At 48.0% G+C, this 22,414-nt stretch overlaps 11 protein-coding genes across 11 annotated transcripts; 7 read left to right on the top strand and 4 right to left on the bottom strand.

The window, feature by feature from the left end:
• Positions 1-126: 126 nt before the first annotated feature.
• FOBCDRAFT_280132 (glycosyl hydrolase) lies at positions 127-1,929 on the top strand (the record flags this gene model as incomplete). Its single annotated transcript, XM_059611572.1, has 2 exons — positions 127-268; positions 323-1,929. The coding sequence occupies 2 exons, from the start codon at positions 127-129 to the stop codon at positions 1,927-1,929; spliced, it is 1,749 nt and encodes a 582-aa protein (XP_059465984.1).
• Positions 1,930-2,473: 544 nt separating this feature from the next.
• FOBCDRAFT_264680 (uncharacterized protein) lies at positions 2,474-3,664 on the top strand (the record flags this gene model as incomplete). Its single annotated transcript, XM_031191198.3, has 4 exons — positions 2,474-2,578; positions 2,635-2,861; positions 2,908-3,254; positions 3,304-3,664. The coding sequence occupies 4 exons, from the start codon at positions 2,474-2,476 to the stop codon at positions 3,549-3,551; spliced, it is 927 nt and encodes a 308-aa protein (XP_031032429.2). The 3' UTR covers positions 3,552-3,664.
• A 1,947-nt stretch (positions 3,665-5,611) lies between these two features.
• On the top strand, positions 5,612-8,319 carry FOBCDRAFT_244215 (fungal-specific transcription factor domain-containing protein; the record flags this gene model as incomplete). Its single annotated transcript, XM_059610594.1, has 6 exons — positions 5,612-5,786; positions 6,398-6,636; positions 6,763-6,812; positions 6,849-6,936; positions 6,967-7,572; positions 7,603-8,319. The coding sequence occupies 6 exons, from the start codon at positions 5,612-5,614 to the stop codon at positions 8,317-8,319; spliced, it is 1,875 nt and encodes a 624-aa protein (XP_059467931.1).
• On the top strand, positions 8,246-9,039 carry FOBCDRAFT_232371 (uncharacterized protein). Its single transcript, XM_059609895.1, has one exon. It carries the CDS (start codon positions 8,353-8,355, stop codon positions 8,668-8,670), a length of 318 nt encoding a protein of 105 aa, XP_059467930.1. The 5' UTR covers positions 8,246-8,352; the 3' UTR covers positions 8,671-9,039.
• A 194-nt stretch (positions 9,040-9,233) lies between these two features.
• FOBCDRAFT_323516 (HAD-like domain-containing protein) lies at positions 9,234-10,191 on the bottom strand. Its single transcript, XM_031191194.3, has 3 exons — positions 10,037-10,191; positions 9,880-9,989; positions 9,234-9,826 (listed from the first exon to the last, which is right to left on the bottom strand). The coding sequence occupies exons 1-3, from the start codon at positions 10,153-10,155 to the stop codon at positions 9,327-9,329; spliced, it is 729 nt and encodes a 242-aa protein (XP_031032425.2). The 5' UTR covers positions 10,156-10,191; the 3' UTR covers positions 9,234-9,326.
• A 1,313-nt stretch (positions 10,192-11,504) lies between these two features.
• FOBCDRAFT_280128 (kinase-like domain-containing protein) lies at positions 11,505-12,119 on the top strand (the record flags this gene model as incomplete). The annotated part of the gene is made up of 1 exon (XM_031191192.3): positions 11,505-12,119. One exon carries the CDS (start codon positions 11,505-11,507, stop codon positions 12,117-12,119), a length of 615 nt encoding a protein of 204 aa, XP_031032423.3.
• A 3-nt stretch (positions 12,120-12,122) lies between these two features.
• On the bottom strand, positions 12,123-14,082 carry FOBCDRAFT_232370 (uncharacterized protein). The gene is made up of 3 exons (XM_031191191.3): positions 13,380-14,082; positions 13,236-13,298; positions 12,123-13,171 (listed from the first exon to the last, which is right to left on the bottom strand). The coding sequence occupies exons 1-3, from the start codon at positions 14,016-14,018 to the stop codon at positions 12,173-12,175; spliced, it is 1,701 nt and encodes a 566-aa protein (XP_031032422.3). The 5' UTR covers positions 14,019-14,082; the 3' UTR covers positions 12,123-12,172.
• A 970-nt stretch (positions 14,083-15,052) lies between these two features.
• Positions 15,053-16,791, bottom strand: FOBCDRAFT_244213 (major facilitator superfamily domain-containing protein; the record flags this gene model as incomplete). The annotated part of the gene is made up of 7 exons (XM_031191190.3): positions 15,053-15,120; positions 15,169-15,539; positions 15,590-15,955; positions 16,006-16,212; positions 16,261-16,384; positions 16,435-16,568; positions 16,622-16,791. 7 exons carry the CDS (start codon positions 16,789-16,791, stop codon positions 15,053-15,055), a joined length of 1,440 nt encoding a protein of 479 aa, XP_031032421.3.
• A 76-nt stretch (positions 16,792-16,867) lies between these two features.
• On the top strand, positions 16,868-18,215 carry FOBCDRAFT_232364 (Alpha/Beta hydrolase protein). The gene is made up of 2 exons (XM_031191189.3): positions 16,868-17,051; positions 17,120-18,215. The coding sequence occupies exon 2, from the start codon at positions 17,328-17,330 to the stop codon at positions 18,159-18,161; it is 834 nt and encodes a 277-aa protein (XP_031032420.2). The 5' UTR covers positions 16,868-17,051; positions 17,120-17,327; the 3' UTR covers positions 18,162-18,215.
• FOBCDRAFT_232363 (fungal-specific transcription factor domain-containing protein) lies at positions 18,216-20,705 on the bottom strand. Its single transcript, XM_031191188.3, has 4 exons — positions 20,460-20,705; positions 20,102-20,413; positions 19,572-20,042; positions 18,216-19,519 (listed from the first exon to the last, which is right to left on the bottom strand). Exons 1-4 carry the CDS (start codon positions 20,616-20,618, stop codon positions 18,278-18,280), a joined length of 2,184 nt encoding a protein of 727 aa, XP_031032419.2. The 5' UTR covers positions 20,619-20,705; the 3' UTR covers positions 18,216-18,277.
• A 441-nt stretch (positions 20,706-21,146) lies between these two features.
• FOBCDRAFT_285231 (uncharacterized protein) lies at positions 21,147-22,367 on the top strand. Its single transcript, XM_031191187.3, has one exon. It carries the CDS (start codon positions 21,228-21,230, stop codon positions 22,314-22,316), a length of 1,089 nt encoding a protein of 362 aa, XP_031032418.2. The 5' UTR covers positions 21,147-21,227; the 3' UTR covers positions 22,317-22,367.
• Positions 22,368-22,414: the final 47 nt, after the last annotated feature.

Below are 22,414 nucleotides of genomic sequence, written 5' to 3'. Positions count from 1 at the left end.
CGTCGCCTCATTTTTCTTCATTTTTATATCTTTTCGACATTCCTTCGACGCTTCATGACTGCAATTGAGAAGTATAAAGTGACGACGGAGGCGAAAACGTACTTGGGCACTCCGAAAAGAACTACAATGACGGTCAAGAACACTACACCCCGCCCTCGATGGCATCCTTCGCCGACATACCACCTCAAGGCACCTCGAGGTTGGATCAATGATCCGTGCGCACCCGGATATGACGCCTCAACAGGCACATACCACCTATCTTATCAATGTCAGTACACCCATTCAATCTCTCGGCCAACTCTCAAGCTGACCTTGCCACCAGGGAACCCCAAATCCTGCGATTGGGGTGACATCACTTGGGGTCATTATACAAGCAGAGACGGTCTTACTTGGAAGCAAAACACACAAAATCCAGTCCTAGAACCCTCTGAGCCTTACGATGACAAGGGCATCTTCACTGGCTGTCTTCACCCTACAGGTCTTCAAGGAGAAGAAGGCCAACTCACGGTTATCTACTCATCCATCACAAATCTTCCCATCCACTGGACTTTGCCGTACACTCGAAATTGCGCTGGACTGTCAGTAGCAACATCGACAGACGGTGGTAAGACATGGCAGAAGAGTGAACAGAACCCAATCTTGGAGGGTGAACCCGAAGATCTCACCGTCACAGGGTTCAGAGACCCATATCTTGCAGAATGGCCTGCTTTGGATGAAATGAGAGGCGAGGCAAGCTTGTATGGCTTTGTTTCTGGAGGTGTTGTCGACGGCGGACCTACAGTGTTTCTCTACGCGATCTCACCGACCGATTTGACAAAATGGACATACCTCGGCCCCTTGATCGATTTACCCACAGGATTCAGCCCCTCCGGACGATGGGGCGGCGATTTCGGTGTCAATTGGGAATGCGTCAACTTCATGACTCTTCACAACGAGTCCGAGGAGCGGCCTTTCTTGCTTATGGGAACTGAAGGAGGAGTTAAACCGGGTGCTAAGGAGGGTCATGATCAGTGGTCGCTTTGGATGGCTGGGTCTCTTGAGCAGACCGAACAAGGACCCAGGATAAAGCCCGAGTACAGCGGAATCCTCGACCACGGATGTTTATACGCACCTAACTCCTACGAGCATCCTATTACGAAGAACAGGATCGTCTGGGGATGGTTGAAGGAGGACGAGCTTACATTGGCCCGACGCGAATCCAAGGGTTGGACCGGATACTTCTCTATCCCTCGCGAGCTATTTTTATACACGGTTGAAAACGTAACGAGGACTCTTACTTCGTCATTGGCAGAGGTTGGTTGCATCAAGGCTACCGAGAATGGAAGGGGGTCAAAGACGGTTCAAACACTGGGAATTCGGCCACTGCCAGATCTGCAAGGACTTAGACGAGACAAGCCTGGTTACTGGAAAAACATCGACAGCGACGCCAATCTTGGAAAGCTTGCCGACACACATAACGGAAGCTGGGAGCTAGAAGCTACAATCAAGGTCTCACCAAACGATCAAGGCCTTGGATTCTGGATTCGACACAACGAAGACTTGTCCCAGGGAACAGCCATTCACTTCTCTCCTCAAAGTGAGAAGATCACCGTCGATCGAAGCAAATCCAACCACGAAGCTGACATCGAAAAGGATGCTGTTTCCGGACCTTTCACTCTCTTCTACTCAGACAGGAACGGCTCAGAGGAGTTGGAAAAACTTCATTTGAGAATCTTTTGTGACGGCGACGTTCTCGAGATCTTTGTCAATGATCGCTTCGCGTTGTCGACTATGGTTTATGCGGATACTAGAGATTGCACGGGTTTGAGCTGGTTTGTTGAAGGACCAGGAGCAAGCGAAACTGTTTTTGAATCTGTTAAGTTATGGGAGAACATGAAGGAGGTTGTTGAGGTTGATGAACCTGTTATTTATGAACGAAGTCAGTTGTGATGAACAGCTACTGACGTATCGGCGCATGGAGTTACCATTATCGGGTTTATGATAGTCGAAAAGCCATCAATTGAACTTCTTTCCATTGAATATCTTCTTCCTTATCTTTGTCGCTACCCATGCCCACCATTTAGGGTTTGCGGGGTGGTCACTGCCTTCCGCTCACCCATTGCTTCCCACCAGTGAATTGTTTTAAGCACTACAGAGTAGCATTTGTGATGAGGATATTATGTTATGAATGAGGATGCTACGTTTGGTGGCGGTCAGCAGTCGTTAGATCTGAGGTGGCGAGGTTGAAGTTACTACCGTAATCGGTAATACACCCCGCAAATGCTGCAACCTCACGATTGACAAAACTTCCGTATTTGTCGATCGTCAAAGCCTGCTTACTTTACCCCTCTATAAAAACAGGCTTGTCATGCCAAAAGTCAGCTGGTCTTTGAGGGGGACACAATTTTCATTTAAATTTCCTCCCTACCTACAAGATATTTGTCTTAAATTATACCCTTCCCCAGGTCTCTATTGAACCGATTGACATATTATCATGAAAGTCGTTGCAGTCGCCGGCGGAACTGGAAGCGTGGGTAGCACCATCGTCGACGGTCTCGTAGAGTATGGGAAACACAAAGTGTATGCTCTGTCCAGAAAGGTAAGCCAATCTTCTGCGTTCGATCTACTTGGTGGCTTGATGTTGACCAGCAATAGGAACGACCGCCGCAAGGCGCTGTGAACTACCTCAAAGTAGACTATAATGACCCTGATGCTATCAAGAAAGCCCTGGAGGATGCAGGAGTCAATATTCTCATCTGCGCCATAAGTGTCGTATCACCAGAGGCAAACCAGGCACAGAAGAATTTAATTCAGGCTGCTGAACGGTCTTCAACAACCGAGCGCTTCGTCATCAGCAGCTTCGACATGCTGCATGTTAAAGAGTAAGTAACCCTGGGACTCCTCAGGCGTGACTGACCATCGGTATAGGGATATCGAACTCTCGCCATTGACCAGATACACCTTTGAGGCCATTGATGAACTTGAAAAGACTAGCCTTACGTATACTCGTATCGCCAACGGCTGGTTTCTCGACTACTACGGCATGCCGCACTGGAAGTGTAATCTCGAGCCATGGATCAATATCATCAACATGGAAAGCAAATGGGCAGTCATTCCAGCTGATGGAAATATTCAGGCCAGCTTCCTCACATCTCAGGATATGTCCAGATTTGTTGCACGCTTGATGGATCTTGAGAAGTGGGACAAGATCAGCGCCATTCGTGCCAACACCTTGTCATTCAACGAATTAGTCGCAGCCGCGGAGAAGGCCAGAGGTAGGAACATATCCATCATTGTCAGCCATTGGTTACTAATTGCTCCTAGGGACCAAATTTGATGTCGCTGTTGATAGCCTGGAGAAGTTGAAGTCTGGTAAGATTTCATTCTTTCCTGATTATCCATCGATTGGTCATGGTGAAGGTGATGAGGCATTCTTCGCCATGATTCATTACCAAGCTGGCATTGGCCGCTATCTCGTGCCTCGAGATCTCCCACCGTTGGACGACAAGTTCCCCGACTTGAAAGTTACAACGCCTTTGGAGGTCATGGAAAGTGCCTGGAAGGAGAAATAATGATTTTCAGGCATAGGGCTATCGGCACCCTGTTTCCGACTTTTAGAGATCACCTATGTTCCTACAAAGGTTTCCCAGTTTGAGAAAGTAAACAAGTCGGCATTGAGCATCGGCATTTTAACAGCTCTGGGTATTAACCTGTTATCTGCTAGTGCTCGATGCAATATTTTCTCCGCCTTTCGAGGCTAGCCTCAGTCAGCATCGACCGTTCCTAGGTTATCTTATCACCTCAAGAATCGCTCCATGACCACATCCAACCCTACGTCGTTTGTTATGCTGCAGCTGGCCGCTAGAGCCATTGAAACAAGTAGCAATGGCGAAGTCGTGGGTGATACTTGTATTATGTGGTGTCTCAGCACATGGCCATTCTCCTGAACTACTGAACCTTCTCTACCCCCCTGCTGTGTTATTTACAGCGCCCATTTGCTGCAGGTAACCCCTCCTCGGGCGGAATAAACAGCCAAATCTGGGGTTGCACAGTAATTCCGCAAGTCTCGAATTCGCGGTTCCCTTCCCCGTGCTAGTGTCTGTGCGTTCTGATCGTCCATGACTCGGAAATCCAGTAACTCGGAATAGGCCCATAATTGAAATTGTGAGACGACCCGCTCTCCATTTTGATTCGCTGCTGGGAAGCCTAACAGCCACTTGCTCCCTGGCTAACGAACCTTATCGCTCTACTCTCAAAGCCACATGGCTGTTTCCGGCTACCGATTGCTCTAACTGACGGCAGCATGTTCCGATCGTTCATAACTTGGGACGAACTGGCGTCAAGGAAGCAGCCCCCAATTTGGTGGTCTGACATCTGGCTCGATTCTCGACTCTTTAGCCCTTTAGCCACTTTCTCGCGTTGGCTGTATCCTCTACTGACTTAAATCTCTGCCAAGCCGCTGCTCTACAGCTTGGTGAGTGCTCCATTTTGTACTTGTCATCACTCCTTCATACAAGACGTCTATGGTCATGGCTGCTTCAGATTATGCCTCCGAGTCCAGGAGTGCGGTCGCCATAGCTGTTATGGCGACCCTGTCGTCAATTTCTCTTATCGTTGTATCCCTGCGAGTTTACGCCCGGGCCATCATGCTGAGAAACTTTGGCGTCGATGACGCATGTGCGATCCTTGCTTGCGTGGGTGTCGCATTCAATACTGAGAAATCTTCTTACTAATGACAAACAGCTGTTGACGATCGCTGACGCTTCTATTATCGCAACAAGTAAAGGCGCCCTGTTAAAGTAATTTTTCTCTTGCATTTCACTAATATACGATAGACGTTAGAAATGGCCTTGGCTCTCATATATCTACACTTTCCGGCGAACAAATTAGTAATTTCTTGAGGGTAGGCTTTATTGATACCCAACTAGCAACCTAGCTAAAACAAGCCAGATGTTTTACTTCTCAACAGTCGTCTACAACCTCGCCCTAGCAGTCATCAAGACAATATTTCTCCTCCAGTACTACCGTGCGATACCTGTGCGCCAGTACAAGAAGACATATATCACATCCGTCGTCCTCGTCACTTGCTGGAGTCTTTCTCAAATCTTTCTAAATACTTTTATGTGCGTGCCTATTGCATCCTTCTGGGATGTCACGATCAAGGGCACCTGTATTCTCAACAAATCTTCATTCTATGTCGGCGCGGCGGGTAACATCTTGACCGATATCTTGATCATGGCCCTCCCGATCCCCGTTCTTCGCAGTCTGAAGCTCGGTCGGCGACAAAAGTGGATTCTTATGTCTGTCTTTTGCCTCGGAATTTTGTGAGTTTCTTACACCTATCTAGGCTTGTCTTTTACGACTAACACGAAACAGCACGTGTCTTATCTCACTCGTTCGCATCAAGTTCCTTAACATCGGTACGGACATCACATGGCATAATGTCGAATCAGCATCTTGGTCAGTCAGCGAGTTGTGCTGTGGTATCATCTGCGCTTGCGTTCCAACTCTCCGGCCTCTGCTATCAGGTCATGAGCGCGGTTCTAGCCATGACCAATCCTCGTACGCAAGGCATGAAAACTCCAGGGGCATTATCACGGCTCGCCAAACAGGTACTTCCCGGAGCCATGAAATGAATGATCTGCCCGGGACGCTTCATTCATCTGAGAGTAAGGATCAGCTCCGTCCCTTAGAGTCAACAATTGTCGTGCGTACCGATGTCGACCAAAAGAGAGGCCGACCACAGCCAGGACATGGTCCGGTGACGCACCGTACGGTAATACAAGGAAAAGATGAACATAGACATAGTTTGTCTAGCGACTCTGAGGATCCCTTTTCTATGCACCAGGTAGTTTAAGATACTATATAAACCAAGTTATAGTACAGTAATATTATTCAGTTTATAAGTAGGCCTCTATATATTTAAGTTAAATTATATTTATATATTTATTAGTAAAAAATAATAATACAACTTTTATAATAAGTCTTTAATTATAATATTGGTAATAAAAGCTAAGTTTTAAATAATAGAAATATTTTATATTTTCTTGTAAATAAGTAAAACATTAAAATGACAGGTGTAAATAAGTTATATCTTATTTAGTATCAAAATGTATAAGTAGGGCCGAGCCTCCAGCGCCTGGCCTAGTCGAACCTGCTAATCAGGTCCATTCTGCCCTGCTTCTCCGCCTGGGTTTTATCCATAACCGTTACCGTCCTTTGGGTCTCATCACGTTACCAGTCACCACCATGACCGCCAGATAGCAACCTTGCGATCTGAAGTTGTGAAGCTCAACTTACGTTTCCTTCCATATACCAGAACTTCGCGGTCAAAATGCAGCGGGGCGGCAGCGACGACGTGCCAATGACAGCAACTTTCCGCCTCAAACTGGCGGATCATCAATAGAGCATTCGCCAGTGGAAGCGGAGACGGGGTCTGCGAATCAGCTTGTCAGGACGAGGCACCTACCAGACCTCGAAACCGATCCTCTCAGTTTGTTTGGGACTACCGACCCTGCAACTTCACTCTACTGCGGCCAGTCTCCGATGCCGTGGCACCAGGCAGGAGTCTTAGAGATGGACAATGAAGGCCTAGGGATCATAGGCATGTCGCCAGCGTGGCCCGCTGTTGAAGACTTTGTTCTGAATCTCGACGCCGTCACTTTACCAAGCAATCACCATTCGGCCTCGATTGCCACCCCTACTGCGGGAAGGCGACCAAAACAAATCCAACTCCGCATATTCCGAAGATAAGGTCCAACGGCGGTGGCTCCAGGCCTGAAGCGACTCTCCGTTGCCGTAGGAGCGCGTTCTGATAGCAGTTCAGGACCACCGTTGGAAGACCTTCGTGAAGCAGATATGTCGACCAGCATGCAACAGGCGCCATCTTCCGTCACTTCTTCGGGCTGTGGAGATGATGCGATGCCAAATTACTTCTACGGACTGCACTTCGACGTGGTATATCGGGCCTTGGATGTTTTCTTTCAGACTTTCGGCGGTCATTTTCCCTTTCTTAACAACCAGATCCTTGCCGGCCACGTCCGCTCGAGGCAGGCATCCAAGTTCCTCATTAGCTCCATCTTGGCTCTGACGGCTCGCTTTTGCCCGGCCGACATGTTCCAGTCGACCACAGACAGCGATTCGGAGCCAGGTTACGAGCGGCGGGCAGCGGCACGCTTCCTCAAAGCCGCTAAGGAACAACTCATGTGCCTCTTGGCTGTCCCTGCGCCCGACGTGGTTGCTGGGCTCATCGTCCTTTCGTGGGCAGAATTCGGAAGCAACAGTGGCGAAGGAGGGTTGTGGATGTTCTCAGGCATGGCGATCCGCATGGCGCAGGACCTCGGCCTTCATCGCTCCGACGCGACCGATCTTGATCCACAAGCGGCTTTCTATGATCACGCCCCGCTTAGTTTGCAGGGCATTAGGGTCCCTACTGACGAACAGTCTGCTCTTCATCAACAAAAGTCGAGACTCGTCATGTTTTGGTCTGCCTTCACTTTAGACGTCTACGTTTCCTTGCTAATGGGGCGCCCACCCACGATCCGACGTGCCGAGATCGAGGTGCCGCTGCCGACCGCGGACGACATGAAGCCGGTACATCTTGACTTTGATGGTTCTCACAAGATGTGCCACATCATCTTTCCTGCAATGGCACGTTCCATGTACATATTTTCTGAAGCTGTTGAGCTCTTTAATCTGAACAAGGGCGCCGAATACATCTGCTCTCTCGAAGAAATCGAAAACCTTGAAAAGAAGGTGGCACAATGCTACCATGGCCTCGACGCTAGTCTTATCTTTAGCACGGATACCTACAAGAAGTCTTCGAGTGATGGGCATGCCGGCCTCTTTTTGATGCTTCACCTCTACTTTTATACCTTCGTCGCGCTCTTGTCAACCAGAAGGTATCGATCTCTTATTGTACACGAGAGGAGTAAGAGATCCGCCCAGGTTGCTTGCCAAAAGATCTTGCAGACTCTGGCGATTGCTGGAGCCGTCGACGATAAGGGATACACGGCGACTCCCTTCCTGGCATATAGCATCTTTGTGGCAGCGTCCACCTTGCTAGAAGGCATGGCGCTCGACACCGAAGGAGCTGGCGATTTCATCACTACAGTGGATTTTGCCGATATCGACTTTCTCAGCCAGAAACTCCGCGAGATATCCCGCTTCTTTCACGGCGTCAATGCAACCAGCGACGCTATCCGCGTGAAGAGACGGGGTCGTGGACCCGACAGCGGTAACGGCAGGGAGGACAAGGAAGACGCGGAAAGTCACTGCGTTCTCGAGCTTCAAGACAAGGGCATGATCAACAGGTACACGATTCCCTCAACTACTGCTTGAAGCAACCGGAACCCTTGATGTGCACAACTACCTATGAAGGCTCCCTCCCTCGCTGTCACCCTCATGCTGGTCCCATCAGCAGGCCAACTTGACCCGTTCCGGCACCTACTCATACCCCTCCACTTTCAAGTCCTCTATTTCTGTATCTTCTGCTGGAATCTATACAGGGGGTCATACATGTTCGACTTGTCTTCCGTGAACGCCATCTCATCTATCCCCTGTGTCGCATATCAGTGCAGGAAGGCCTCACGTCGGGTCATGACGGTGAATTTTTCACTTACCAGCCGTGAATCTTATGGACAACAATGGAATTCCCCACGAACGTCGAAGCCAACAATCCGCGCGGGGTGATATCGTGGTGAGTGATCTGCGCCTTATCTGGGATCTATTCGACGAAGTAGGCCTACTTCATTCAGATCTGCTCGATCTCACCCTCAAACTGCTTCATTAATACCATTCCCCGACTGCGAGATATTTACTAATTTGCGAGCTCAAAGAAGAGGCCGCTGAAGACGCACGAGGTTCACGGCCAGTTTTGTGACGATCGTAAGGATTCGCAAGGGATAAACCGGTTGTGCTAGGGAATACTAGCATTATTACTTATGGATATTGTTCAAGTCACGTCTGGTAATGTGCCTGAAGGGTATTTAGTGTAAAAAAGCTGTATTACTAGCTAAAGTAGCTTATACAAGAGAGTGAAAGGGCCACGAGGTACGAGACCTAAACTTCGAATCGAGACCAACGCTCAAAAAAACAGGGATAGGATTCGAACTTAAATAGCATCTGTCTCACGGTGATCATGCGTCAAAAGGATTTACTATAAATTATTTTTATTTAGTCAAGAAGATAGGGCAGTTAAATAGCCAGTTAGTTGTGTGAATTCTGGGCAACATGATGTCCAACCTCCCCCCCCCCTCTGCCATGATGGCATTGTTTCTCTCCCACTTAGAGGTACTTTCTAGTCAACATGCTCTGCAGTTAACGATCTTGCATCTGTGCCACCCTTCTCATGCTTCCCTCCTCACAATTGACATCTCAATCACCACCTTCCCGTTCGTATTTCGCAAGATCTTCAGCAACCGCAGATCCTGCAAGATCCAATCAGGCGTCGACGACGCAATCTGCTTATACGTATGGCAGGTTAATAAGGCGATAACCCTACAGCCTGCTGCCTTGCCGGCCGCAATGCCCGCTGGGCTATCCTCGATGACAAGGATGTTGAACCGTTCATCAACCAGTCCGAGCCTTTCACGCCCCAGTACATAAGCAGCAGGATCTGGCTTGCCTTTCTCCACAGACTCTGCCGTGACGAGGAGTTTTGGCGCTGTCGGCAGTGCTAGATTCCGCGTTTCCCGCCACTGTTGTACAAGTGGTAGGCTACTCGACGTCACAAGAGCCCAGGGCACAGAGTGTGCGGCGAGAGCGGAAAGAAAGTCGATAGCGCCTGGAATCTCCTTCGCCAGGTGCCCGTGGTTGACCGGAATCACGCTTTCAATGGACCTTACGACTAAAAGCAGTCAGTCAAGTACATGGATTTTTGAGGTGATCACGACGATTTACAGTCCCAGGTAGCAAAATCTGGTGCAATAACCTGCAGCACATCGAGGCTGCGACGACCATGCGACATCTCGAGGATACCTTTTGGGTCGAAGTTGATTCTCTTCCCTACACTGGAAGATGTTAGTGCCCAAGGACTCTGTCTCAAGTGATCGCTTACTCTGCCCATTGCTTGACGACCGCTTCTGTTGAGTCGATGAGCGTCCCGTCCAGGTCAACGAGGAGCCCGTCAAAAATCGCCTCATTTATTTGACATTCTCCAGCTTGAGGTCCGTTCATCTTATTTATTGTGTAGAAAGAAAGTCGTAGCACGAGACAAGAACGAAAGCCCCCGACAAGGATATCTGTGCCTTTAAACCTTGAGCTTCATCGGCACTTTACCCCTTTGGGATCTCCGGGCTATCTCATCCGAGTAACTGCGACTCACCTACGAGTGGCTCCGAATGGGGTTCAGGACTTGATAAGATTGTTGTACTAGTCGTCAAATTGGCAACATAAATCCACCTCACACATTTTCCTAGCCCCATTTTCCCCGGAGATAGAAAGGTTATGCCCGTAACAGGCTTCTCCGTCGGACAATTTAACAACCCCGCTGTCTGCCTACTTATCCAACTTTCCACAGCGGTGCCGAGAAGTCAGACTCGGGGTGAAATGAGAATACGCAGCGTTTTCTCACCCAAACAGTACCACCAAAATCCCTTAATGCTGGATATTTCATTAATATAATTAATTCCAAGGCCATCGGAGTCTCGAACTTTGGCCAAATAGAGTTGGAGGAGATCCTCCAGCACGGCAACGTGGTAGGGGTTTAATCATCCCTAACGACATAAAGCGACTGACTGACCCCAGTCACATAGTGGTTGCACAAGGTCCATCTACTGTCTACTTGGGAAAAGATCTCTTAATCGAGCCTGAAGCCCTAGAATTGAGCATTTATCGCGAGTATAAGCCTTACATTGTTTTATCCCGCCGTTCGAGTAACACAGAGAACTTTCCCATGGTCTCTGTTAGCTTTGATGGTCAAAATAAGTCTGAAGTTTTCTGTGGTAGCTCTATCCTTGCATTCCAGCCAGGTTCAATGGCGCCATGGAAGAATGTGGCGATAAGTATAGGGCCACTTTCTTTTCGAATTATATTTCCGAACCATCATCAGAGTCCTTCTGATCCGCCATACCTTCAGAATCTAGTCCAGAGTGCGTCCTGGTTCCCTCCGGTTGGATCTAAAGTGGGGAGTAGGTACCCATTACTCGAGCCACAACTTTATCATCGAGATAAGATTCTTGGTCAAGGAGGGTTCGGGGCAGTCTACAAATATATCCAATACGCCAGTGGGCGGACGTATGCTGGAAAGGCTATCAAACCATCAAGAAATGACCCTAAGGGGCACAACACCATGGAAAAGGTGAAAAAAGAATTCACTTACATGTCAAGAGACTCGGTACGTTGTCTATCTTACTTCAAAAGGCTTGTTCCAACGATATGTACAGCGCTTCATTGTCGAAGTACTGGGTATAGTACGCGATGGCTTTGGGTCTCTTGTTATACTTATGCCGATGTATCCTCTTGGTAGCTTAGCTGGCTGTTCCCTCACGGAGAGAGAGTCCGTTTCCACTTTCAAACAAATCCTTATGGGACTTATCCAGCTTAAGAAGTTCGACATATTACATCGGGATATGAAACCAGGTAATATTCTAATTAGGAAGCGGACGCCGGAAACCTTCCAGATTGTTCTTGCAGACTTTGGTTTCGCGGGTAAATACACAGAAGAGTCCGAGTACTTCTATGGAACAGCATGTTATAAGGCACCCGAAATCTTCGACGAATCGGCTAGAGTAGTCGATGACAGGTCTGATGTGTGGTCGACAGGCATTGTTGTGCTTGAGAAGATGTATGGGCTTGATAAAGGAAGGCATCCCAAGCCCAAATACGACTCTGAGAGGGAAGAATGGTATGCAAACTGGCAGAAGGAAGTGAGGCAGAAGGTTGAAAATATCAACTGTGAGTCTGAACTAGGAGGTTTGATGAAGATAATGCTTGAGGGAATTTTTGTGGATTGTGGCGAGAGAGTTGATGCTAAGCGATGCCATGGGACTGGCTCGCGAATCAAGCTATGGAGGAGGCATTCACTTCGTGCGCGTTGGTGGAAGTCTTGGGTGAAATGGGTGGATGGAACACCAGAAATGCGACAGACAGATAGCCAGGGGGAAAGGGAGAGAAAAAGAAATGTAACAAATGAGAGTTAACCAGCATATCTTAGATTTAAAATGGTATTATAGTAAGGTATGTTTTGTTTTACTCAGTTCTTGGGAACAATCTTGCAGTTACATGGCTTTCCAAACTCACACGTCGGAACCTCCGGCCAGACTATTTTGGGTACCGCTCTTGCAGTCGCTAGATTGAGTGACATATCAATTTCCTCTCGCCTTCCAGGCATCGGGGTTGACATAGCTCTTAGCACTTGTCCTCTGCCAGAAGGCTTCGTAGGCAGTCCTGGTGACAGTACGGCTGATGGAACATCTGATGGCGAAGCCGCTGGCCCAGTGCCATGAGGAACCACCGGTCTTGATCTCGTGTCTGGCTTTTGTTCTTTAGTGCTTGAAGTCTCTGCCCCAGCGCCGGAAATGTCTTGAGATGTGTCCGGAGAAGGCGGCCGGTCCTGGTTGTCTTTGACTGTCGCGTCAAAATGCTTCTGAGCAATTAAACAGGTTTCCTCTGCCGCTTTGGCGCTTCTTTTGCTCGCATTGGCCGCCACCTCACCCGCAATAGCGCTTCTCTTGCTTGCTTTGGCCGTTTGTCGTGTCGCCAACGCCGTCACCCCGTTTGTAACAGCTGCCACTGCTCCAAAAATCCAAGCTGCTGTTGTATTTGAGACCTCAACAGGCGAATTGACTTTGGCTTGACCATTCGAGGCTATGTTAGTAGCTCCTGTGGTAGCAGGTATAGCGGATGACAAGGCGAAACCTGTGTTTGGCGAAGTGGTGGCGGATAGGTTTTGGGGTATGGACTCCTGGCACAGATCTGGATTATCTGGCTGTAGCTCAGCTCTTGATTCCTTAAACCTGTTTCTTTTGTGGTTTTGTTCTGCTTCCCTCGGGGAACAGCCCTTTTTGTCTTGATTGCTTCCTTCACAGCCATTGCAATGCGGTGGTTGATATATTTCTGGGATTTGTTGAATCACGTTGGTGCCAGTAGTTGTGTCACTTCTCATTATATTATTTCCCGCTCCAGATTTCCTCGCTTCATTTTTCGCTTTTTCCCATCTCTTTGAGTCCTCCTGTAGTCTTTTTATCATAGCCTGAGAAATACGTTAGAGGTTGCGATAAAACAAACGTCAATCAACATAGGAAGGGGAACTTTACCGAAGTTAACTTGCCCTGGGATTTAATGAAATAGCCTCGCACAGACCTTCCTGCTTTTATATCCTGCATAATTAGAAAGGTTGCAGTTAGTGATATGTTTACGGAACGACCGTAGCATACAAGGGATGTTATACATCATCATACCTCGCAATAGCCAAGTCTCACAGAAGCATTACCTCCCAAGTAATGACATATATCCTTAGCAATGACTTCTCGGTCTATACCGCAGTCTGGTAGAAAATAGCCATTCCCATCGTGCCTGTAGGAACCTTTGCCATCGTCGTCAGCACGACTGTCCGGCGATGTCGACCGTATGTCCCCGACGTCTTGAGTGCCATTGTAACAGAGTTCATCACGATTCGCTGATGTACACTTCAACAGTGAACTGATAGAATGGCTGATATCTGTGAAGATCGAAACCAGATCTTCTATCAGATGAGGATCGTTCCCGCGGCCCTCGTTATCGATGGCATTCTCGCTGCTGGAGAGTTGCTTCAAATAATTCTTTTCTTTTTGTATGGTGTAGAAGGCGTATCTGAGGAGCCCATTTAAGTCACAAAGGGTGTCTTCTCGGTTCTGTGACATGTAACGCGGAATTGTTATTGCGCTGGTTGCTGAAAAGCGGTGTTCAGGCTTGCCATGCCAGATTCTGAATCGTGCTTGCTCGTTCCTGATGTGATGCTCAAACGACGAGTTCAAACCAACGCATCTTGACAAAGCGTCTATAACATCATCAAAGGCGAGAAGGCATTTTACAATATCGTCAGCAACAGTGTCTGCCATTTTGCGGCTCTGGTGGAAATAGTCAATAGTGGATAAGGACTTAGGAGATAATTAGGGCGGGGCGGTCAGACTTATGCTGACGGGCAGAGTTAAGCTGGATGTCTGTCAGCTGATATTGCCTTGTTGATGCCTGAAATGTAAATATGCAAATATGTATTTAAGAGATAAAGCTGATTACTTAAGTATGCCATACATAATTGCCAAGGCCTGAGTTACGAAGTGGTGCAGAGGTGTGCTGTGACACACTCTCCTTACTGTTCTCGTTGCACATTTGAGTTCCCCAGTCCACACGACTACTGCTGAAGATTTCTTCGTGCAGTCAGCTTGGGCATAAGTGCTCAGGCAGAAATACGCCTCATATTATTTTCTTAGTATGTTGCTTCAAGTACTTCATGTCTGCTGCGATAAATTACCATTGCTGATGTCCACTCACCTCGACGAACTACGGAGATTGTTATACTCTAGCCACTATCTCATCAAAAGAATTCAGAGGTAAATTATACTTACGCAAATCTGACCCAATCTCCACGTCGTTTTCACCGTTATTACAGTGTTGCCAACCGAGCTTTAAATAAGCAATAATACCTTGGCATTTTATACTTCTATATATTAACCTGACATTCTTGTATCTTTAAAGTATAAGAGTAATAGTCTCTGATTAAAAAGCATCAACTAAAACATTCTCTAAGTTACATGCCTATGGAATGATCCCGATTTAGGGAATGGAAGCCTCTGGCTGTTTACTTTGCTAGACGCGGATGTCTCTCCAACAAGAATAAAGAAGCGATCAAACCAGCAGCAGACATGGCCGTCATGAATATATTCTGCAAGTTGTAACCTTCGGCAAATGCTTTTCTCACAGCTAGCTGCTGGGACCGTTCTAGATCATTTATCGCAGATACGGAATCAAGGATAGCCGCTGCCTGCTCCGAAGAGACAAGGTCGTGCAATTTCGGTTTCAGATGATTGTTGAGAAGCGTGGCGCTGCGAACCTGTCAGTAACTTATGTTTGGCGGGGTCATGACGGGTCGACATTACCAGATTGCGAGCGAGACGGTGCCACCGAGGACACGGATCTGGGTCAGTGCACCCATCATCACCGCTTATCCTTGTTAGCAGTCTTGATTGTCATCGACAAGGGTTCACGCACGCAGATTTTCTTCACTGACCACTACTCTAGCAAAGGTCAAGACGGTGGCCAGACTCATACCGAACCCAATTCCCATCAACACCTCATATCCGTACTGAGCATCTGGCATGCTAGTCGTATCTGTGGACAGTGAGCACGTTAAGCCGACGCCTAAGACTTGTAGCACCGCAGCGATAGTTATCAGGTATGCGGGCGGCACCTTAGCGTTTCCGGTCAAGTAACCTGAAAGAACCGTTGCGGCAGGAGAAGTTAGCATCATGGGAAGTAGGATGATGCCAGCGCGAGATGGTGACATTCCATACACTGCTTGCGCCCTTTGCGGAATGTTGACGACCATTGAGACGAAAGGGAAGCCAACGAAACAAGTCGTCCTGTACAATCAGTCAGTAAATGTGGAGGAGTAAAAGGGTGCGTGGCTTACAGTAGCATGGCGCTTGAGATCCTATCCTTGCAAATACTCGGCGGGAACACAGGTTCTTGCTTGCTTGGCGACTTTTCAACGTAGACTTCCCAGAAACCAAAAGCGATAAAGAGCACAACTGCCAGAACCAGGGTGGCTATGACAATCGCGTTGCCCCATGAGTATCGGGTACCTCCCTCCTCAAGTGCGAACACGAGGAGAACTGAGGCTGCAAGGAGAAGAATTATTCCGAGCACGTCAATCCTGACCCAGTTCGAGCGTCGAACCTTTGACCGCAGTACTTTCAGAAGGGAGAGGCTGGATGATTCTTCGGAAGCCGGTAGGAAGAAGCAAACCATGACAAAGGCGATGGCTCCTCCCGGAAGACTATGGTCTTGTGTTAGCATGTTATAATAGACATAAAGCCAGGGTCGTACTTGAGAAGAAAGACCCAACGCCAGGTTGAATGCTGGCTAATCACACCTCCCAAGATAGGGCCCAGAACGCTTGCGGTGATGAAGACTGTCGACATGACGCCCATGTATTTTGCGTATTTGCTGATCGGCACTAAGCTCGGAGCGATTGCGAGAATCATGGCATAGATGCCTGATGCGCCAATGCCTTGGAACGCTCGAAGGATGATGCTAAGAGGTTGTTAGCGAGGTATCAGACTGGATGTTAATATTGCCTACAGATCAACGACATTGTTTGCAGCACCACAAAGACCAGAGAACAACGTGAAAATAAGTAGTGCAAGCAAAAGCATCGTCTTCTTCCCGAAAACGTCGCTAAGCTTGGCATAAATAGTCAAAAAGCCTGCCACCGTCAGTAATATGTCTGCCATGAGAAAGAAGCAATGTGCGCACCGGTATATGTCAACAAGTAGGATGTGACGATCCAATCACGAAGGATGAAGCCATTGAGGGCATTGGTTATGGAGACCAACGATGTACTGACGATGGTTGTCTCGAGTGTTGATAAGAAGAGACTGATCCAAAGCCTGGCACGATAAGCTTAAAGTCACTGAAATATTAGATTTCGTAACTGACTTACGCTGCGCTCAAAGAATGAAGCTTCCAACCTGTAAGATATTTCTTATCGTCGTTGTTCTCCGTCGGATCTACTTCAGGGGAAGCCGCCGCATTGTGGAGAATTGGCGCCGATCCTTTGCTCTGCAGTGTTGTCTCAGTGGGTTTAGTGGGCGCAGAGGGCTCTGTATCCATTTCGTAGCCCGGTTCCTGACTGCGACTTGTACGACGCTGCATTGTCAAAAAGACATTGCGAGCAATTTTATTACAAAGAGAAAGAAGTCAAGCAGAGAATTGAAATCATTTTTTGGGAGGTGCGAAGATTAATCGGACCATTTTAATTAGCTGAACGTGTTGGTAGACGCGAAGACGCGCAAGCGACCCTCCATGAATCCTTCGAGATACGACATGCTGCTGAGGCCAGAGTGTCCAACACAATTATCATCGCTTAATCCCTGTAGTTTCAGATCCTGAATCAGCTTTCATCCTGCCGCGACTGTAATTAGAGTTAACAGTTTATTACCTTTGGTACCTACAGATTCATTCTCGCTTGGGGTCGTTTTGAGCTATGCCAGGCAAACTTGTCCAGGGCAGAACAATCAGGATGCCGCGTTCGGATAAATATTAGCCGACTCAATTCAGTGGCGTAGCTCAACTGAAATCCTAGCAACCACCATGATCTGAATAACATTCTGCAGATAATCTGCCGTTAAGAGTGAACCTCAGCAACCATGTCGCAAGCATCTACACTTCAACAAGAGCTTTTTTTCAAGTCATATAATGACGCCTCTCCGACGACGATCGTCTTGCTCCATGGGCTCTTCAGCTGCAACCTCGAATGGGAGCACGTTATTCCCCACCTCAGCGACTACCATCTCATCGTCCCAGACCTCCCAAAACACTCTCAGTCAAGAGAAATAGGGCCATGGTCAATTGAGCTCGCCGCAGATTCTGTCGCGCATCTTATCCGAAAACATGCTCACGGTGGACAAGCGCACGTAGTTGGCCTTTCACTGGGCGGCTTCACCACGATGGAATTAATCCGCCGACATCCAGACCTCGTTAAATCGGCATTTGTCACTGGCTCAACTCCATTCCGGCCATGGCAAGTCTGGGCAGCGGAACGACCTAGCCTCCTACATTACGGTCTCAAACTCGTTCTTAATAGTGGTTTCTACACTCTTAGCGTCTGGATGAAGGGTCTCAAAGATCATACCCAGCTCAGGAACGAGATCGCTGCCAACAATGATTGGAACTTGGTCAATGACGCTTACGCCGGGCTTGCCAAGTGGCAGCATGAAGACGTCAAAGCAGTTGGTGAGAAGAACAAGCGGATATTGGCAGCCGCTGGAGATCAAGGTGATGATTTTGATGGTGCGAAGGAAATGGCTCTGGTGTTTCGCAATGAAGGGCGCGAGGATGGAAAGAAGAGTACTGCAGTTCTTATCAAGAGGGCTATTCATGCATGGAATTTGCAATTTCCAGAATTGTTTGCCGAAGGTATCAAAGCTTGGGTTGAAGGGAAGCCTCTTCCTCAAGATTTTGTGAACTTGATTGACGGGTGAAGTGATGAAGGCGCTTAACTTGCTTGAGATAGAATACAGATACTTATTATCCATTATGAAATCACAACTCCCAGATACCTGTACTCCTGCCGCACACTGCCCAAGAAACGCAAATCCTACCATGTGGTACTGTTGAAGAAACCAAAGATCGGAAGAACTGGCGTCTGCGTATCCATACTGTCCATGGTGGGAAGGTTACCTGACATGGACCAGTCCCCAGTCATAGTTGGGCTTTGAAACATATCCGTTGAGCAACTCCCATTTGTGCCCATCTGCATCTGATCCATACCTCCTAGGCCACCGCCATTTATGGGCTGGAAGGGCATCTCTCTGGGGCTCATCCATGACAATCCAGCTTGCGAGACAGCAATTCGAAGCTTCTGCACACATTCAGGAACCTCAAAGGGAGTTCCAAGCTGCTCAAGAGCCCTTTGTCGAGGTTCCCAAGCTTTCAGCAACAATCTTGCGAGCTGAAGGTTCTTATGCTGAGACAGATTCCGAAGCTCCTCATGATGCCGGTAAAAATGATCGAAAATGTTCCATGTCCGTTCTGTAAAAGATCCAACTGGTGAGCGATGGACAAGTTGACCCGCGAGAAAGACGAGTGAATCGAAGTGAAAGTGGGACTTTGATGAGTACGCAAAAGGACCGTTCGCTATGAGATCATGAAGCGCGTGTTCATTCTCATTATGTGCCAACCAGATTCGGAAGAAGTTGTCGTGAGAATTCTTAACTTCAGTCCCCCATTCTGGTGTTTCTTCCATCGGTGTCGCCATCGTTCTGACTTCCCGCAGGATATGAGGCCTAAACGCCAGTGCGAAGACGTGAAGTGGGCCTCCCGATGGATCACAGTACTGTTTCTCAACCTCACTCATCTTTTTGTCGAATTCATCAGCGAGATGTGTCAACTTGTCCAACGACTCGTGATAGAGATCATATTCAGGCGTTCCAGGCTCCACGTCTTGACCTCCTAGCAGAAGGTGTTCGAAATCGGACATCTGATGGTCTTTGACAAAGTGAACGATCTCATAGAGAACCAGAGCAAACGCCATTTCTGTGGTACCCTGCCTGTTCTGGATCACCTTGGATTCTGGGGAAAAGTCCGTGTCGTTGATATTATGAGGAAGCTTGGTGTCGCAACCCAGTGGCAACAGTGTTGGGTTCATTCCGGATGTTGCGGCGTACATGCAGTCCAGTATGATGATTCGCCACCATACTCGACGACGCATCTCTGTGTCGAAAGGAGTCAGGCCGAGTGCCTCGCCATCCCGATGGACACCCATTTTGTGAGCTATGCGAATAACGACTCCGCTGAGCACCCACACGGCGTCATGGTTGCTGCGGCCTTGTAAGGCGATCTGTAAAGTAATTAGCTTCGAAGTGCATCCTGGTCGGGGTCTGTGGTCTTACCAAGTATAATACAAGAGCTTGGAGAACGACCATATCATAATTCCTGAGAAAGTTGACCTTGTTCAGTGCCATCTTCAGGCCTTGGGTGAATATCTGTAATGCTTCGTCCTTATGCAAGCCCAACATCGTCATTGCTTCCTCGCCCGTCAAAGTGACGGCAGAAACAAGATAGATAGCATATAAAAGTGCTCGGTTCTTGTGCGATATATCAGAGTGGTTTGTCATTGCACCTATTACCAAATGCTCTGTAGTTGGAGTATGTATCATTTTGGTTACGGGATTGACTCTCTCGAGAAACACCTGCCATAAGCGAAGGATCTGGAAAGGCAAAGGAGCTTGATCATTAATACTCAAAGCGGAAGTCCTGGCTAAAAGAAGGTCATCGTCCTCATGAGGAGCGGGTGAATCGGTGGGATGGCAAATCTCTTCGTCTGACGTGTCCTCATCGAGAATATGACGCATTTCTGAGATCTATGCACTGACTGTTAGTAAAGGACCTGAGAAACCGTATGTTGAACGGGATGTCGGACATTTTCGTGTATTCTGCCCCAGATGTAGCTATCCAGGAACTTGTACCCGCCATTCCGAACTACTAACTTGCCAGGACCAGTTGGTGTCTGGGCGCCGTGCCCGTTAGATTGAGACGGTGAAGACCTGGTCCATATTTCCATCGGATCATGGGGTGTCAGTCCATTTGTGTCAGAACTTTGCTTGGGTGAGTCTTGGGAGGTGTACTGCTCCAGCAGCGCCTCAAGGTTCTTGATCCTCTCTTGTAGTAGCGCATTTGGGGCTCTTCTCTTGCGAGCTGGAGCAGGCGTTGACGGCACGCAAGGTACATTTGCCTGAACGTTTCAGTTTCAAAAACATCTTCTGAAGCTTAGAGCGTACCTTTATGCAGTTGTTGCAAGGAAACACGCGATTGCATTTCACCTTGCGATGCTGACAGTGGTTGCACGCCAAGACCCGTGGCGTTTTGGGCGCTGGCGCGGAGGCATCGGAATGATAAGGCGAGTCTTGAAGCTGCTGGAAATCCGATCCACCATTCATGATTATCGACTATTATTCTTCAGTACTTAAATAATTTCGGCGAGCGGGTTTTATCAGAGTAATGTAATGAAGCATTGTAAGAGTTGGAAATTTCCAGGTGTCGGTATTTCCGTGACGTGATAAACTCGGTATCTCGGGCTCTTATACGACCCCGGTCACGGCATTATCGAGGGTTCAATCTACGAGCCAATCAGCTACACCTCGGCAATTTCCATATGATTTTGACAGATACCGAACTGTTATGCAAACGGCTCATTCGGAATCACCTTTCATTACGTCGGTGCGATAATCTCGTGTCTTTGATGTTCTGCAGTGAATCAAAGAGTAGACAGTTGATCGGTTTACCTCACCTAATCCACTAATGCACTCTTCCGCCCTTATTCCCTTAGACTCGCCGACAATTGCCAGATTGAGGCAACACTCCAAATGCTGTGCCGCCAAATTAATGGCCTCACGAATGTCAATTTTCAGGTTACGGACTTCTCACCGTCATCGCCATGATGTCACGTATTTACAGCTATAAGAAAGTCAGAGTTTCGGTTCTCGATCACTCAATTTTTCTGCGCATAATATTTTTATTCTTGAAATTTCAAGATCAATCCGCTCACCATGTCTGCTCCATTTGGCCTCGCTGTCGTGGGGACGAATTGGATCACCAACTCTTTTGTTCAATCATGCCATGAGAGCAAACTATTTCAACTAACTGCTGTGTATTCAAGAAAGCCCGACACTGCAAGAAATTTCATTTCAGAGACGCCCTCGATCAAGGAGGCTTCTAGAGTGGAAGCTTACGATGATTTGGACACCATGCTGTTTAAGGGTTCCAATATCGATGTTGTGTACATTGCATCACCCAACTCGTTGCACTATGAACAGGGCATCAAGTCTTTGAATGCTGGCAAACATGTAATCATGGAAAAGCCCTTCGCCTCCAACATGAAGGAGCTCGAAGCTCTTTACGAGCTCGCCGACTCCAAGGGTCTCTTCATTCTAGAAGCTTATCGCCACATTCAAGAGCCCAACTTCAAGACACTTCAGAGGCTACTTGATGATGAGAAGACCAGGACGGAGAAGTTTGGGAAGATTTATGGCGCAAGCCTCTCGATGGCAGTGTATTCGCCATTATTTGGAGACATCACAGAAGGCAACGTTCCAAATGTTGCGTCTCCCAAGTTCAGTGGAGGCTGTTTATGGGATATGGGTTGCTATCCTGTCACATTCGCTGTCCGACTCTTTGGCAAACCCTCGTCTCAGACATATTTCCCAGTCATCCTCGAAACAGGTGTCGATGGCGGTGGTCTCATCGTGTTCCAGTACACGCCTGAGTCTTCAAAGCACCAGCAGAGCTTTACACTCTCGGCTCGCACGAGCAAGATTTATGACTCCCAAGCACCAACCGAGATCTACTGTGAGAGGGGAACCATCAAGATCTTTGGTGGTCAGGCTTCGAACGTCACAGACATCTGTACTATGGAGTTCATCCCAAGAGGATCACAAGAATCTGAGGAGCTGGGAGATACCAGTCCTGAGTATACAGATATGTTGAACCTGACTTGGGAGGCCAAGGAGCTTGGACGTATCATTAAGGAGAGTGATCGGGAAGCTGAATCTGACTTGAGGGCACTTAGTCGAAGTGTTCTCACGACGATGGAGGATATGAGGAAGAAGAATGGTATTGTGTTTGGTAGTGATCCATGATTGGGGTGTCATCCTTGAGGCCTAGCTAGAACGTTGCAAGTTAAATAGGTGGCTACTTATAGAAAAAGCACGATTTCCTTTTTTCATACCCGATCTTC

This window comes from Fusarium oxysporum, chromosome X (assembly GCF_013085055.1).
Source record: "Fusarium oxysporum Fo47 chromosome X, complete sequence".
NCBI lineage: Eukaryota > Fungi > Ascomycota > Sordariomycetes > Hypocreales > Nectriaceae > Fusarium > Fusarium oxysporum.
This window is presented reverse-complemented; position numbering and strand designations above follow the sequence as displayed.

What these genes read in the sequence shown, in the direction of transcription:
- FOBCDRAFT_232371 (XM_059609895.1), top strand. Translation starts at nt 8,353, where the DNA reads ATGAAGGCTCCCTCCCTCGCTGTCACCCTCATGCTGGTCCCATCAGCA.
- FOBCDRAFT_285231 (XM_031191187.3), top strand. Translation starts at nt 21,228, where the DNA reads ATGTCTGCTCCATTTGGCCTCGCTGTCGTGGGGACGAATTGGATCACC.
- FOBCDRAFT_323516 (XM_031191194.3), bottom strand. Translation starts at nt 10,155, where the DNA reads ATGAACGGACCTCAAGCTGGAGAATGTCAAATAAATGAGGCGATTTTT. An exon ending in GTCGTCAAGCAATGGGCAGA is followed by an intron (nt 9,990 to 10,036) that starts GTAAGCGATCAC and finishes AACATCTTCCAG; the next exon opens with TGTAGGGAAGAGAATCAACT. An exon ending in AGATTTTGCTACCTGGGACT is followed by an intron (nt 9,827 to 9,879) that starts GTAAATCGTCGT and finishes GACTGCTTTTAG; the next exon opens with TCGTAAGGTCCATTGAAAGC.
- FOBCDRAFT_232370 (XM_031191191.3), bottom strand. Translation starts at nt 14,018, where the DNA reads ATGGCAGACACTGTTGCTGACGATATTGTAAAATGCCTTCTCGCCTTT. An exon ending in TGAGACTTGGCTATTGCGAG is followed by an intron (nt 13,299 to 13,379) that starts GTATGATGATGT and finishes CTAATTATGCAG; the next exon opens with GATATAAAAGCAGGAAGGTC. An exon ending in CCCAGGGCAAGTTAACTTCG is followed by an intron (nt 13,172 to 13,235) that starts GTAAAGTTCCCC and finishes CGTATTTCTCAG; the next exon opens with GCTATGATAAAAAGACTACA.
- FOBCDRAFT_232364 (XM_031191189.3), top strand. Translation starts at nt 17,328, where the DNA reads ATGTCGCAAGCATCTACACTTCAACAAGAGCTTTTTTTCAAGTCATAT.
- FOBCDRAFT_232363 (XM_031191188.3), bottom strand. Translation starts at nt 20,618, where the DNA reads ATGAATGGTGGATCGGATTTCCAGCAGCTTCAAGACTCGCCTTATCAT. An exon ending in CTTGCAACAACTGCATAAAG is followed by an intron (nt 20,414 to 20,459) that starts GTACGCTCTAAG and finishes TGAAACGTTCAG; the next exon opens with GCAAATGTACCTTGCGTGCC. An exon ending in GGGGCAGAATACACGAAAAT is followed by an intron (nt 20,043 to 20,101) that starts GTCCGACATCCC and finishes GTCAGTGCATAG; the next exon opens with ATCTCAGAAATGCGTCATAT.